Source organism: Lasioglossum baleicum, chromosome 3, assembly GCF_051020765.1.
Source record: "Lasioglossum baleicum chromosome 3, iyLasBale1, whole genome shotgun sequence".
Lineage (NCBI taxonomy): Eukaryota > Metazoa > Arthropoda > Insecta > Hymenoptera > Halictidae > Lasioglossum > Lasioglossum baleicum.
This window is the reverse complement of record NC_134931.1, coordinates 9,070,091-9,083,628: the sequence shown is the minus strand read 5'-3', so window position 1 is coordinate 9,083,628 and position 13,538 is coordinate 9,070,091. Positions and strand designations below refer to the sequence as shown.

Sequence of the window (13,538 nt, the reverse complement as noted above, 5' to 3'; positions counted from 1 at the left end):
CGGCGCTCGTCGCGATGAAATTTCAACCGAGCCGCTTTTCCCCCGCCCACGTAGCTTCGATTCGACGGTGGTAAGTTACAGTAAGCACGAGTAGGTTTGTGAAGCGTGCGATGGGGATTCGTTGGGGAGCAGATGTCCCACGGGCTTGAGAGACTGTTCTCCTCCGGTTCCCCTGGCCGGTGGACCAAGACCTCACCGCAAAAACTGACCGATAGTATTGAACTCGGGGGTTATGTCCACCGTCGACGAGCCATCACGAGTCATCTCACCAGGGTCTCTCACGCAGAGCCAGGTCTCTGCTGTGAGAATCTGCTGAACGAATTCGATCGGTGACCGCAGAGACTTCGAAATCGGTCCCCGGTTCTCATGGAACCGATGCTAAGAGAACACGGTTACAACCGTATCCTGTTCACCGGCCGTGCAAATAGGCCGGGAAAGGCGGCGAAACAAGGGAGCAACCTTGTTCGAAAAGGAATAGACACGTTAACCGTGGTTGACGCCTCGCCAGGAGGCAACCAGTCGCGTGGGGGGAGGATCGCTGGCAGGATGCCTCGCCTAGATCCTGTCTGGAGACCGGAGAGAGGTCCTGCGAACCGTGAAATCACTTCCAGTCTGAATATAAAGAGCGAAAAAGCGAGTGTCCGTTTGTGTTTCGCTCGTTCCGTTCCACCGCCTCCGGGAACTACCTTGGAAGCGGTTGCCGGGCGCCTGCGGGCCCGCTTCCCTCTCAACAGCGGGGTCTTCGGTGCTCGCGGTCTCCAAGAGGTCTCTGTTTCAATATGTATGCAGCGATGAACTAGGATATTCCAAAAAATTTATCACAAATTTGCTATAGTACTTTTAACTGTGTAGTTTAAGGCTGACTATTTGGATGTGTAGAATTTGGACGCGCTTTATCTGACTATCCTAACAAACCCATGCATAGTATTTGGTCAGAACTATCGACGAATGCATGAAGTTGACATGGGTAGGCTCTTGAGGTTAGATCTTCTCGCAATGTGATGCACCGTGACGCAGCATCTGGCACAGATTTACGGTATCGACGTGTCTTCGACACGCACTCGGCGGTCTTTTCGTCAAGCGAGTTCTTCTTCGCCTTTTTCCCGGGCGCAATTTCGACTTCCCCTCGAGCTACGACACGTGCACCTTCCCGCGTCCGTATCCGGCCCAGTCGATCGGCTGTTCGTGTCCCTTAAAAAGAGCTAATTTTAGGTTCGCCTGCGACACGAGGGATGCACGGATTCGTGAACGGAAGAGATGGAGGACGTTCTCGCATGATCCCACTGAGACGCCACAAACGGTTCCGTTGCTCTTTACACGAGTCCGAAGAATGGCGATTTTTAACCCCTTCCCGATCGTTTCCTGGCTACCGACCACCATTGAAACTATCCCAAACCGCGAGGTTTACACGACTGTACTCTGATTCATGTATTCAGAAATAAATGGCCTGAGCCTGCTAATACATATATTTTATGTATAGAAGTATCTTGTTTGAAACATTGAAAGTCTAACATTAGCAGCGAGGGATACACAAATATGTTCAATAATTTGTTATTGAAGCTAGCTTACAATTTCAATAATTTTACAACGATAGATCTAGTACCAATTGTTTTATCTTCTGCCATGCTGCTCATATTAACTAATACTATCTACACCTCAAAAAAGTATAGCTTTAATATTCAATTTTTTTTTCTATACACGTACATATGTGCAAAAATGAATAGTTGAGTTTATTGTTGCAGGATCTAAGGCCTCAAACAACTGTGACTTTAGTTACCAAAGTTCAATGTAATCTCTAATATTAGATGTTCTTTTGTTAGGCACATGTAGAAGAAACGAATTTTGTCACAATTTTTGTACATCACAGCGGGCTACGGAGAAAATGGCAATGCATAAAAAAGATGACAAATGGCGTGCTAGTGTCAAAACGGTCATCAAGACCAGTTTTCGCGGGTCCGTGCGAAAGGGTCGAACGGAACAGGCCACTCGATATGAATGTCCTTTAATTGCAGCAGTCGGTTATAGCCCCCCTCGCTGTTTACAGGGTATTAGCTAATACCGGACGAAACGAACCGAGGAACAGGCGCGTGGCTACCGTTGGAACTCGAAATGCCACTCGGTGAGTTCGTTAGCCCATTGTGGACGTCATTTGGAGCGACCCGATCGGACATTACCTCCCTCATTTACCATTCTTCGATCCGCTGGAGAGATCGTAATTTATCGCTGCTCCGGTTACGTTGCTTTTTCTCCTCGTCCGGCGATGATGCGCTCGACCATTGAATTTTCACCTGGCAGGTCGTCGAATTTTTTAAAATGTTACTGTGGTGAGGCGACTCGATTTTTTTGGGAGTGTACGTTACGTTTCTTTCAAAATCAAGCTTCTTCTTCTTGATAAGGGTCTTGAGATCATTCTTGAGTTCCTGTGATTCCTTTCTCATTCAGATTAAAGACAGTATAGTATTGCAAGAGCGAGGGTCAACACAGCAGATGATACTCGGTGCATTTTTAATGAATGCTGCAACAACTGTCTTGAGAAAATGGCATGATTTCTCCGAGGGTAGAAGATGATGTCTAATGTGGTGCATTGCAAAGAAATGGAGAGGGATGATTAAATTAGAGCTATCGTTAGTGTTACAGTGCAAAAATATACTTCTTGAATATGTGACGTATAACGTTGTCTAGAGTACGGCTCTAAATGTGTGTTTTCAATTAGCAATCATCAAAAATAATAAGCTGTCTTCATTCTGAATTTTTTACCCGGTTGTTCTTTGTAGAAAACGAGAATAAATGCGTGATTTACATCATTGCGCAACAATCTACAATAATAAAATTAACCGTGAAAATGGGGAACTGCACGAGGATCTACAGTAATAAAATTAGCCATGACAGTGAGAATACACGTGAAGACCTGCAGTCTATTTACGAGCACATACAAGCAACTTATATTTAACTGACACTGTGTGTGGCCAGTGGCTTGCACGACTTAAATATACCTCCGCCTATGAATTCCATTATATTCTTCAAAAATATGTTGCCCCAAGGATCGTTTCCATTCCAATGCAACACCCTATATGCATCAAACAGTGAACATGAAGCAACAGATAAATAAAGATCAATTTTCAGGTAAAAAACAGCGGAAACACTCCAAATTGGCGACATTCGTAACCGTTTTAAAAAAAGAGGAAATGGCGAGGAATCGGAGAACCGTAAGGCGGAACCAATGCGATGATCCAATTGCAAAAACCAGATCTGCTGCTCATGAAAATGTCAGGTAAAAAACGACCCGCCTCAAATGATCGCTAATGAAACCGTTGCCGATCGTGTAAAAAAGTTGATCGATCGGGGGTCGGCTTCGGCCGAAGAACAAGGAAGTTTGATCGATCGAGCGGGGATCAGCGATCCATCAATATCGATCTGGTCGGAAGTTCGTCGGGGTCAGGTGTAGGCCTTCGAACGCACTCTGGTTTCACGGCTAATTCAATCAATTAGGCCTGCGCCGGGGCTTGTACTACACGTGTTCCACTGATAAACGCTCATTAAGCGCCGCTCGGCTCTTGCACCTGGTTTTCGATCCAGCGATCCAGCGATCGAATCCTGTGTGTGTCTTGATCTAGGAACGACGCCTTTTCCGCTCGCTCTTCTTTTGTTTCACTCCTCCCGAGTAATTGGATATCGTAACGACGAGGTTCTTAACGATCCTGGATACAATAACGCATGGTGAGGTCACGTCCTGTTTTAGGTTTCCAATTATACTGCTCCAACGCGCGGTTCCTCCTCGATATCGATCACCGACGCCCGATTGGAGGTGGAAATATGTTTAACCCTTTGTGAAGAAATTTTTGGAATATTAACAATTCTTTCCCATAGAAAATTAGATCATGTGTCGAAGTTCAGTTGGCAACTAAGTTCGTAATATTTTTTAAGCACGAGTATTTTAGATCAAATTAATCGCAAAATTCAGAGCTTTCCTATGATATACGGTTCAAAAGAAATGGTCACTGATTGAGGTTATCGTAATACAACAAAAGAATTACCAAACAGAAGGTCGCGTATTTAGTTGCCAACCTAATACATTTCCTACGGTATTCAATTATGCACTTTACAGTCTCAATGCATATCTTTTACCTCAAATGTAAATTACATAAAAACCTACTATAATTTCGCTATTTTGCAGCAAAAATATTAAAGAAATTTCAAAAAGAAATTGGAAGTAGGTACCCGGTTATTAATATACATATATTAATACGTAATAATAATACATTAAAGACGTCCTTAAGACGTCTTTGTGCTATCTGGGATAAGGGTTAAATAATTCACGAAGCAGATATTATTGAACATCAAGGAAAAGGATTTTTTATTACAACTACAAAATTCTGGATCTGACTTAAAAACATTTCGGAGTTACAGGATGCTCCGTCATACTACCCTTCACAAAAAAAATTATTTTAATTTACGACCCCTCTCATAACGCATGGTCGGAGCGTTCGATTAATCGAATTATGCAAATATGTAACGGTTTTATTGAATTTTCTGGAGCGCCGGTTATGGAATCGCTACAGACATTCGATTTAATGTAATCGGAAGAGGTTCGTAGGGTGGTTGTATTGGTTACCATTATCGAAATGACTAGCTAGGATGACAGTCATTAAAACCATGAACCAGCTGCTTCCCTTCCGACGGCTCCCCCATGGCTGAAGACCCTGTGGTGCATCACGCATTACAATTAACCGTATATGTACCGTGCTCTGCCACCCCCATGCTCGCATCGCGTCGCTGATAAGTAAATGCTCAGACACGCGTCTGTACAGGGTGTGCTTGTAAAAATCTACTCGGTCAATCTGATCTTTCAACGCTATTTGCGAGAATCAGACAGTTATCCGGAAAGTAGAACGGTTTAACACTAAACCTACCGACTATCAAAAGTGACTAATGCGTATAGTATTATAAAAATAAAAAGATTAAGATTTGTACTACATTATACATATACTAGAGTCGAAAAATATAATCAACAAATTCTCATGAAAACATCTTTACAATTTCAATAATTGTCAAATATAAAACCTAAAATGGGTCATTTGACTCCTCGTGGTAGGTTTAGTGTTAAACACTGCGAATCATGAACTGTTTCCCTCGTTATAGTTCCAACATTTTTTAAATATGGTAAATTGATGTTTTGATTCTTATGTATTACGTCGATTAATTTCACTAATAATTACGTAGTGAATTGAGAAATTATATGTATATTATGTTAATATATAAATTTTCAAATATCTCGAAGAGATGAAACATGATTTCACTTTCATAATCACCGGCACATTTATGACCTTCATTTGCCCCTAATGTCGATTCGCATAGTTTTCTTATGCACATTAACCCTTTGCACTCGGGACTATTTTAACATAGAAACTGAACACTTTTTCTGACCTAGAATATTTCCGTTCCGTATGATATTTTTCATTTTATGCATAGTAAACTGATGCAGTTTACTCACGCAATACTCAAATGTTTCGTAATTTATTCGATACAAACAAATATAATAATGTACAAAATATTTTGAATAATGATATAGCATTTTTAGTGATGCCTCAGAGTCAACACTCGAGTGCTAAGGGTTAATTTTGAATATATATTTTTTCATTATATTGTATGTTTGATACTGATGCAAATTAAGCTAGGATACTAAGGGGTGGATCTACCCTGTACGATTTGTTTTGTTTTAAGATTAACGAAAAATATAAAAGTGGTTATTGTTGAAAGAATTTCGAGTTGGAAAGAGGTGGTAGAAATTGTTCTAACATCAATGCAGGAAGTTGTAAATTGAGAATGTAACGGCCATTGTGTGGTCATGGTTCTTCCAGCTCACCCTATAGTTTACCCCACACGTGTGCCTCAGACCACCATGGCTCCGTCCAGGTGGATATTTCAAAATGTTCGTTACAAAATAGCGTCCATATTCTTCAGCTGGCTAATTCTCGTCAAGCCTTCCTGAACGACTGACAGATTTTGACTCGGCTATAGTATTAGTGGAGTCAACTGTCTACTACCTAAACTATTATCTACATATATCTCCCTCACGATCTACCTCATCCTATCTAATTTACTTTGAATCCTTATCGTCGATCTGCAAACCCAACTTCAGAAATAAATTGCAGTTCATATCTAATTAAAAAATAATCTGATCTACTCTTGACTCAAATTTTTATCTGATTGATTCAATTCTTGTGCTATTTGCTACTGTTGGATTTTTTTCTATAACAGTATGATATATATTCTTTGAGAAAGTAGACTTCATTGACAGACATACTGATGGAAATAGCTAACTACTCCTATCCACTTCTGTTTTGTCTACTCGATTCACTGTATATTCGTAACATATGGCTTACAGCAGTAGGACGAACAGATACTGTCACTATCGGTATATATGTGTGTGTCACAGTTGTCTCCCCTCAAAAAAAAAGCAAACCGCAGTTACTATACATAGATATACTATATTCCACATTTTTCAAAGTATATGTACACAAATAGTACAAGCAATCAAACTAACTGACTTGTAGATGATGCATACAAATTTCCAATACAAACCTACATATTTATGATTTCAGACATTGTAACTATACTGGTAACGTTACTTTTAACGCTGAATTGCAACTAGGCCTTTCTAATTTATTCACCATCTCCGATTCTAGCTTACTACAGTCTGTCTTTCGAAAGGAGAAAACTACACCAATTATCAAAATTGCAATCAACTGTAATTTATTTTGAGCTCACAACAAGCGTGTTACAACAGTAGCTTAGGCATCTATCTCAATTATGAACGCATTTGAATTTCACTTCGATCAAACATTAAACCATAAGGGTAACGAAGGAGGGGTGTCGATTAAAAGACAACAGCGTTTGCGTATGAAAGCACGACGTTTATTTCGCTTAAACAACTAGATGACTAGAGATTTTCCGTAATCCTAGGTTCGTCAGATTTACATAGGACTTTCTCCAGCGTCTCGGCGCGGAGACCAAGGAGACATCTCGGACTTTCGTCGTCGTATTCGATTACTCTTTGGAGGCGCTGCATTGTTGGAGGAACCAACCGAATTCAGGCTCTCGACACGGGCTCGCTATATCCGGACGACCTTTGCGCCGATCAAACTCGTTAACTCGGCGCAGTCTTCAAGTCTCGACCGCGACGAAAGGATTTTCTGTCTCGTCGACGATGACGAGCGGTTCCCTATCTTTGTTCCGCGGTGAAAAAATGCCGGTGAGGTGTTCGATCACGATCGGCAAGCCCGTCCAAACCTCCGTAATAAATCGCGTGACGCAAGTATATTTACAATAATAATACATTGATCAATTAACGATAACGAGGACGTTCGTTGGCCGCTGTCACGGCAACAACTATCACGGAAGAACGGCGACGAAATAAATATACAGAAGTCGATAGTCAACGCGAGAGAGAGAGAGAGGGCACACTCCATCTCTCTCTCTCGCTCTCTCCGTTCTTCGCTGGCTTTTTTCATTGGCTCCGTTCTTCAGTTCTGCGTCGATTTTTTCGTTGACTTGACGGTAGTCTTCGCCGTTTTCGACGCCTCGTTCTGCTGCTTCGCCACGTCCAGCGATGATGCAAGCGGCTTCTTATTCACCTCGCACACCTTACGGGCTCGCCAGTAATCTGCAACAAGAAACGGGCCAGGTTTCAGATTAGTATGCACATTCGCGAGTCAATTAGAATTGAGACCGCGACGGGGCCGCGCCTCCCTCGAATCGCGAATTCGAAAGCTGACTTGTCGCGCGCGTCGCGTTTCGGCATCATGGGACATTTGTTTTTCGTTGTGGGAATGGTGAAACAAGAAAATCGTGAAATAAAAGAGCGGATTCGAAGGAAAACCGTTGCAAGATCATTGTTCGAGAGTCGCATGGTTTCCATGGGGAGAACCGTTCGGCTGATTGCCACCGCGTTTTAACCTGTATGGGGAAGAGCGCGAAACACGAAATTTCCACAACAAAGAGCCTGACGAACAAAACGTCTTGTGGACACCCTATTTTCGATCAGGTAGCCACCTGAGCGCCCTTGCTGCTTTCCTTTTTACTCGATCTGCCCCGGCGGGCAGGTGCGATTCCGTGGTACTGGCATCACGCTGACAACTTCATGTTTACATTGTTCGAGATCCTTGCGGAGAGTTCGTCGAAGATTCGGAAATCGTGGCTTTCCTATTGGCGACGTTTGGAGATGCCGCGAGACGATATGGAGCAGTGGACACTGTTTTTGATTGCCTGGTGACGGTAGATCACCGGAGATTTTTCGAATTGAAAGTGATATTGTACGTGTTCTGGTACGATACAGAGAAAAGGCCATATTAATGAGAGAAGTAACAAATGCAAGTATTAGGCTGTGGCTACAGCCAGTATAAAGTTTCGTTGCATGGGTCAGAATGTAGGAACAGGTCAAAATTGGGTAACTGTGGGTCAGTGGAGCCACATCCCATGATCCAGAACAAGTGCAGGGCTTTAAACAAATCCGAGGGACCGCCAAGAAGCAGCGGCCATATGTCGAGGACACGTTGATCCCTCTTCCAGGATCCTTTTCGCGCTGGTCCGCCATATGGTGCGCGAAACCGAGTCCTCTAGTTTCTCCTCCTCTGGTCCTTTCCGAGCGCAACGAAGGTTCCCGCTAAAGATTCCAAGATGTCTGTCAACATCTGTTATCCCGCACCTAGAGCGGGAGCCACAAAATACCTATCCTAGACATCGCATAGAACCTTCACGCTTCAACGTGAAGTGGTAGACGGTTCTACCTGTCCATATGCTTCCACCTCGAGATCTAGACACAAAGATCGAGATCACCATTGTCCGGACAGCATCGTGGATCCCCATAGACCAACTCTCCCCCTCCATTTCTTTCTCTCTCGCTCTCATTCTCGGTTCTCTCTTTACGTTTTTCAATCAAACCTGGGATTTTCACCCAACGAGCTCCACTGAAAGGAGGTCAGTTTCTTTTCGATTCTTTCGGAGTACGCGAAGAACCTGAACCAAAATTCTGAATCCCCTTTTCTCTCTGTTCTATTTCGAGCTTCCCAAGGAGGATACACAGGATTCTTCGAGGTTCCTCGAGCGAACTGAAACTACTGGATTTCACTATTTCTAGTTCCATTTTGCGAGTGCAGCGAGATTAGGTGAAGAGGAGATGGAGACGAGATGACTCGATAGTTTCGTTTAAATTAGGGTGTGATCCAGTGACTAGCCATTTTCATTGTATGGTTATGTTAATGGTTAATGCAATAGTCAATTAATTTTATTTTTAATCTTAATTTTATTAATTTTATTTTTAGACATTAGTGTGAATAGATTGCAGGTTTTCATGTCTCTCTATAGCTTGAGAAAAATTGAAAAATACCAAGGAATATCTGCAAAACGTGTAAACAAAAATGAATGGGATTGTTATAATAAGCAGTGCTAATGAGAACTCGTATGAAGAGTTACACTTTATGGACGAATGCATCATTATGTCTACGATTGACTCCCGTTTTTTAACAAATTCTTAAATTCTTCCTTCAACAGAACAGTTAGGATTGAAGAACTCGTTTCTTAAAATGTCCTTGATCACTGTTATCAGCTTACAAATGTTTATACGACATGAACACGATAATAGTACCTAACCATGGGGTGCAAGGTTCGACGAAATATAGAAGGAAACAGAACCCTTACCACCAAATCGCAAAGAACTTGTATTTGACCATGTAACGTGTATCGCATGGATAGTCTGAAAACGTACTAACAACGATAACAGACTCCTGGCGCTACCATCAACTTCAAGATTTCTAGAAGAAGTCACTAGCAAGAAAACCATAAAAAAAGAAAGCAATACCCAGCAGATTTACCATAAAAAATGGATGTACGAGCATTAACTTTCTGCAAAGCAAACACGATGTAATCTTGCATCAAGCTAACTAAGCCATTACTCATGTAATTATCTGATACAATGCTGCTTCAGGTAAATCATGCGGGCTGCCAGCCAAGAGACTCACGAACAGGTACGCTTGGACGAGTAGTTGAGCTTATGGTCGGCGACATGCGTTCAATCGGGAAGAAGCACCAGTACAATAGGGCTAGAAGGTGTCGCAAGGCTATGTGTAAATGCAAATGCGTCCGCAAGAAGCGAGCTATCGCGACAGGTGGTCGACGGCCTTCGGAAGGTCCCGTTGACGGTATCGCATCTTCGCGAGTCTGATTTAATCGTGGGAAAAAGACAGTTCAAAAGTGGTGGCAGCACCCTGGCGGGGGTGAACAGGTGTCTGTGGTAAAGGGCTTGTTGCGATGTCTCGCTCCGTTGGCTCTTCGCGGGACTCTTTGCCCACCCGGTCCCGAGAATCATCGGCTGGCACGTTATCGAGGCGAATCGCGGCGGTGCGAGAATATTTGTGTAAACGGTTCGCTCCTTTTTCCAGCTCCACTTAGGTTAATGGTCTATTATAGTCTATGCTCTGAGGATCATTCGAGCACACACCGTGCGAAGTATTCTTTTTTCTTCGCGAAAGAATTTTACGGTGGAATTACGGGGGATGAGATATTCGATGAATGTAAGAAGAACTGTAATTGTTTAGGGCATTGCTTTTTGTGCTAGAAAATCTGCAGCGTGGGAATTGTACCTTTGATTAGGGTACGGTTATGATAAAGCTACGTACTCCAATTTTATGGTGTACTAACAATTAGTGATCGCAACTGGTTAAGGCCTTATAAAATGTATTCAATATCAAGGTAAAAATTGCAGACTTGAAGTATGAAAATCGCGGACAGTCGCAGACAAGCACCTTGGTCGACAGTCTATGATATCCATTGTGCGGTATGAGACCGTCGCGTCGCGTCGGGTCGAATCGGGTTCGGGTCGTGACGCTGGTGCGCAAACGAGACGAACTGGAATCCAAGGAATGCAATCGCAAGTTCGTCATACTCCTTGAAAAGTGGGCCCTTCGATGACTCAGGGGACCCTTCAGGTATTTCGTCCGAGCACGCGTGACTCATCCGTCGTGATTCATCCACGGAGGATACTTTCCAGGCCTTTCCGTTGCATATTCGCCGCTGGTATTTACAGTAGACCCCGTTTAGACGCATTCTTGCTCGATTCGTAACCGCAGGGCTAGTCAAATCGAACCTCCTCTATAATTTCGATTCAGGATCTTCAGGGCCAGATTTTCTCGTCTCTCTGGAGTACAATGTCTGACGCAAGCTTCAAAGCGTTTGCATCCTTTCAAAGATTACACGAGCGGACGATGCATTTATCAGTTCTATTCTTGGCTACCTTATTCTTTGGCAACCTTCACCGCAAAGCCTAATACCAAAACAATACTGTCTATCTTCAGCCTGCTCCAAAGTACAGACTTGAACAATCTCTGCTCGTCTCTAATACAGTATCGATGTCAATAAAAATGTTCTAGACTGAACCAGGCCCAAAGTCTGTGTTCATAAGAGATATCTCTAGTAATCTAAAGCTCCTAATCTATTCACAAGAATAGTGGATTTGCACAAGAGCAAAATCCTTAGCGAGAAACGCCTAAATTGGCCATGAAGCGTCGATCAATAATCAAATCACGTGGCAGTCGAATCGAAGGAGGAGGCAAAGAGAAAGGAAGAGAAGAGAAAAGGATAGAAGCGTCGGAGGTACGTGGGGCAAACTACCGTATTGGGATTGTAATTTTGGAAAGCGATAGTGGCCGGTTGGAGCCGTCTCGGGAGGATCGGTCGAAAGTCTTCGGACGGTCGCGTAAGACCGGCAGCTCTGGCCGAACAGAGCGGACGAAAGGAGGGAGAAAGGGGGAAGGCGGAAGAGGCGCGGAGGAGCGAGGCTAGACTATGAAAACAGGTCGGAGCCACGCGACCGGCCTGCACTGCGCCTGCGCCTCGCTCCTTCCCTTTCCTCGAGGCCTTTCCGTCTCGTTTCCCGCCAAAATCCTCTGATGCTCCCTCCCCTCCACGCCGTGCTTATCAGACCTATTTCTGCGTACGTTCCCGCCCAAAAACCTCTTCACTACAGGTACATAATCTTTCAAAATCCTCTCTAGCATCGTTCACTATAACAACCTCCCTTCCTCCCTCTCTCGATAAAATCTTTTCGAGTTTTAATTTCCGAACCATTTTCTCGACTCTTATATAACCAATCTTCGGAAAACGGTGATAAAGCGAGATAAACCGACGATACAAATTTACGACTCTCAGAAGCCAAGAAGCCCAAAATATTCTGAAAATTCGCACGAAGAAAAGAGACCACGCGCTCTTGTGGGGTTTCGCGTCGAAGGCTCGAATGTCACGCGTGCGCGGTATTCATTGAAAGTAAGAAAGTGAATGCGCGTGCGGTACTCACCGTGAATGTTTGTCTGTCTGGAGTACGGGTTGCAGCGTCGTTTCGGCGAGGGTTGTTTCTCGGAGTGCTTCCTCTGGTAGTTGTTCTCCTTGTCCTCGGAACAGGGATCAACGCCCCATCGTTTGGCGAACCTGCTGCGTTCGGCGTCCAGGGCCTCCTGGAGCATTTCCACGGTCTCCCGGGAGCTTGGCTTGCCGAAGAGGCAGCGTGGAACGCGCGTGGCCATGGTCGTGCTGGACAGGACCGTGAAGTGAACCTCGCGGCAAATCGAAGCAGCCAGCATTTCGATGGGTTGTTTGATGTGTGTATGTATATCGATTATCCTCGTGTAACGTGGAACAATGGACAGACGCGAGTCGCGTCCACGATCTCTCTTCAGGGAGCTTCTTCTTCGAACAATTATTACTCCGAATCGAAACGGTACTGCTCCGATTTCTTTGTTTCTTGCGATCCGTCGATGTTCCACGATTTATCCTGCGGATATTTTCGTCGGCAGCCGGCAAGTTTTCTGTCAAGATTCCTCAGGAATCGGTCACGTAGTCACGTAGAACCTCACTCGGATAAAACCGGAGACTCTCTGGTCTTCACCGCTCGACGGCCAGACTCCTTCTAGCTTCTCCTGACTGGCTTCGGTTTCCGTGGAGCACGAAGCCACGAGGTCCGCGGCGACCCTTCCACCGACTTGACGCATTCAAATCTGATTGGTGCGCCGCCATGAATGCGCAGTAAAAATGGCGCGCAACTCTCTCGTTTCTCGTCTCGCTTCCTCTAATGCTCGTCGGCCTTTTCCAACTTGGGGGTCACGATGCCCTCTTCGTCTCGTGGTCTGTCCGTCCTGCTCCCTCTTGCACGAAACCCAGTCCAACGGATTATGCTAAGCGATTTTGGTCAGGGTAGGGAAGAAGAGGCTCGCGCCATAAAGGCTACCTTTTATTTTTTTCTAAGTAGCACCGCGTATAGAGCGATCACGATCGTGCTCTTCTTCCTCGACGCGAGGACGTGCTCCCTGGACCCTTCCTCTCGCGCACCTTCTCCTTTTCGCTTCACCATACTATCAGCCTCGCTGTACTGCCATTACTTTGTACGGCCGCAACGAAAACCGATCGTTCTCGTGATCGCTCTCGATTCTACAGTCTGACGCAAAACGGCCACCGGAAATCCGACATTTCTGAGCCCAGTGACTCAGGTTTTC

General features: G+C 44.3%; 1 protein-coding gene across 1 annotated transcript; it reads right to left on the bottom strand.

Moving 5' to 3' along the window:
* Positions 1-4,370: 4,370 nt before the first annotated feature.
* On the bottom strand, positions 4,371-12,977 carry LOC143206980 (uncharacterized). Its single transcript, XM_076419920.1, has 2 exons — positions 12,347-12,977; positions 4,371-7,663 (listed from the first exon to the last, which is right to left on the bottom strand). The coding sequence occupies exons 1-2, from the start codon at positions 12,627-12,629 to the stop codon at positions 7,524-7,526; spliced, it is 423 nt and encodes a 140-aa protein (XP_076276035.1). The 5' UTR covers positions 12,630-12,977; the 3' UTR covers positions 4,371-7,523.
* Positions 12,978-13,538: the final 561 nt, after the last annotated feature.

Coding starts and splice junctions, on each gene's coding strand:
- LOC143206980 (XM_076419920.1), bottom strand. CDS start 12,629: ATGCTGGCTGCTTCGATTTGCCGCGAGGTTCACTTCACGGTCCTGTCC. Junction 7,664..12,346: donor CAGACAGACAAACATTCACG/GTGAGTACCGCA, acceptor TTCTTGTTGCAG/ATTACTGGCGAGCCCGTAAG.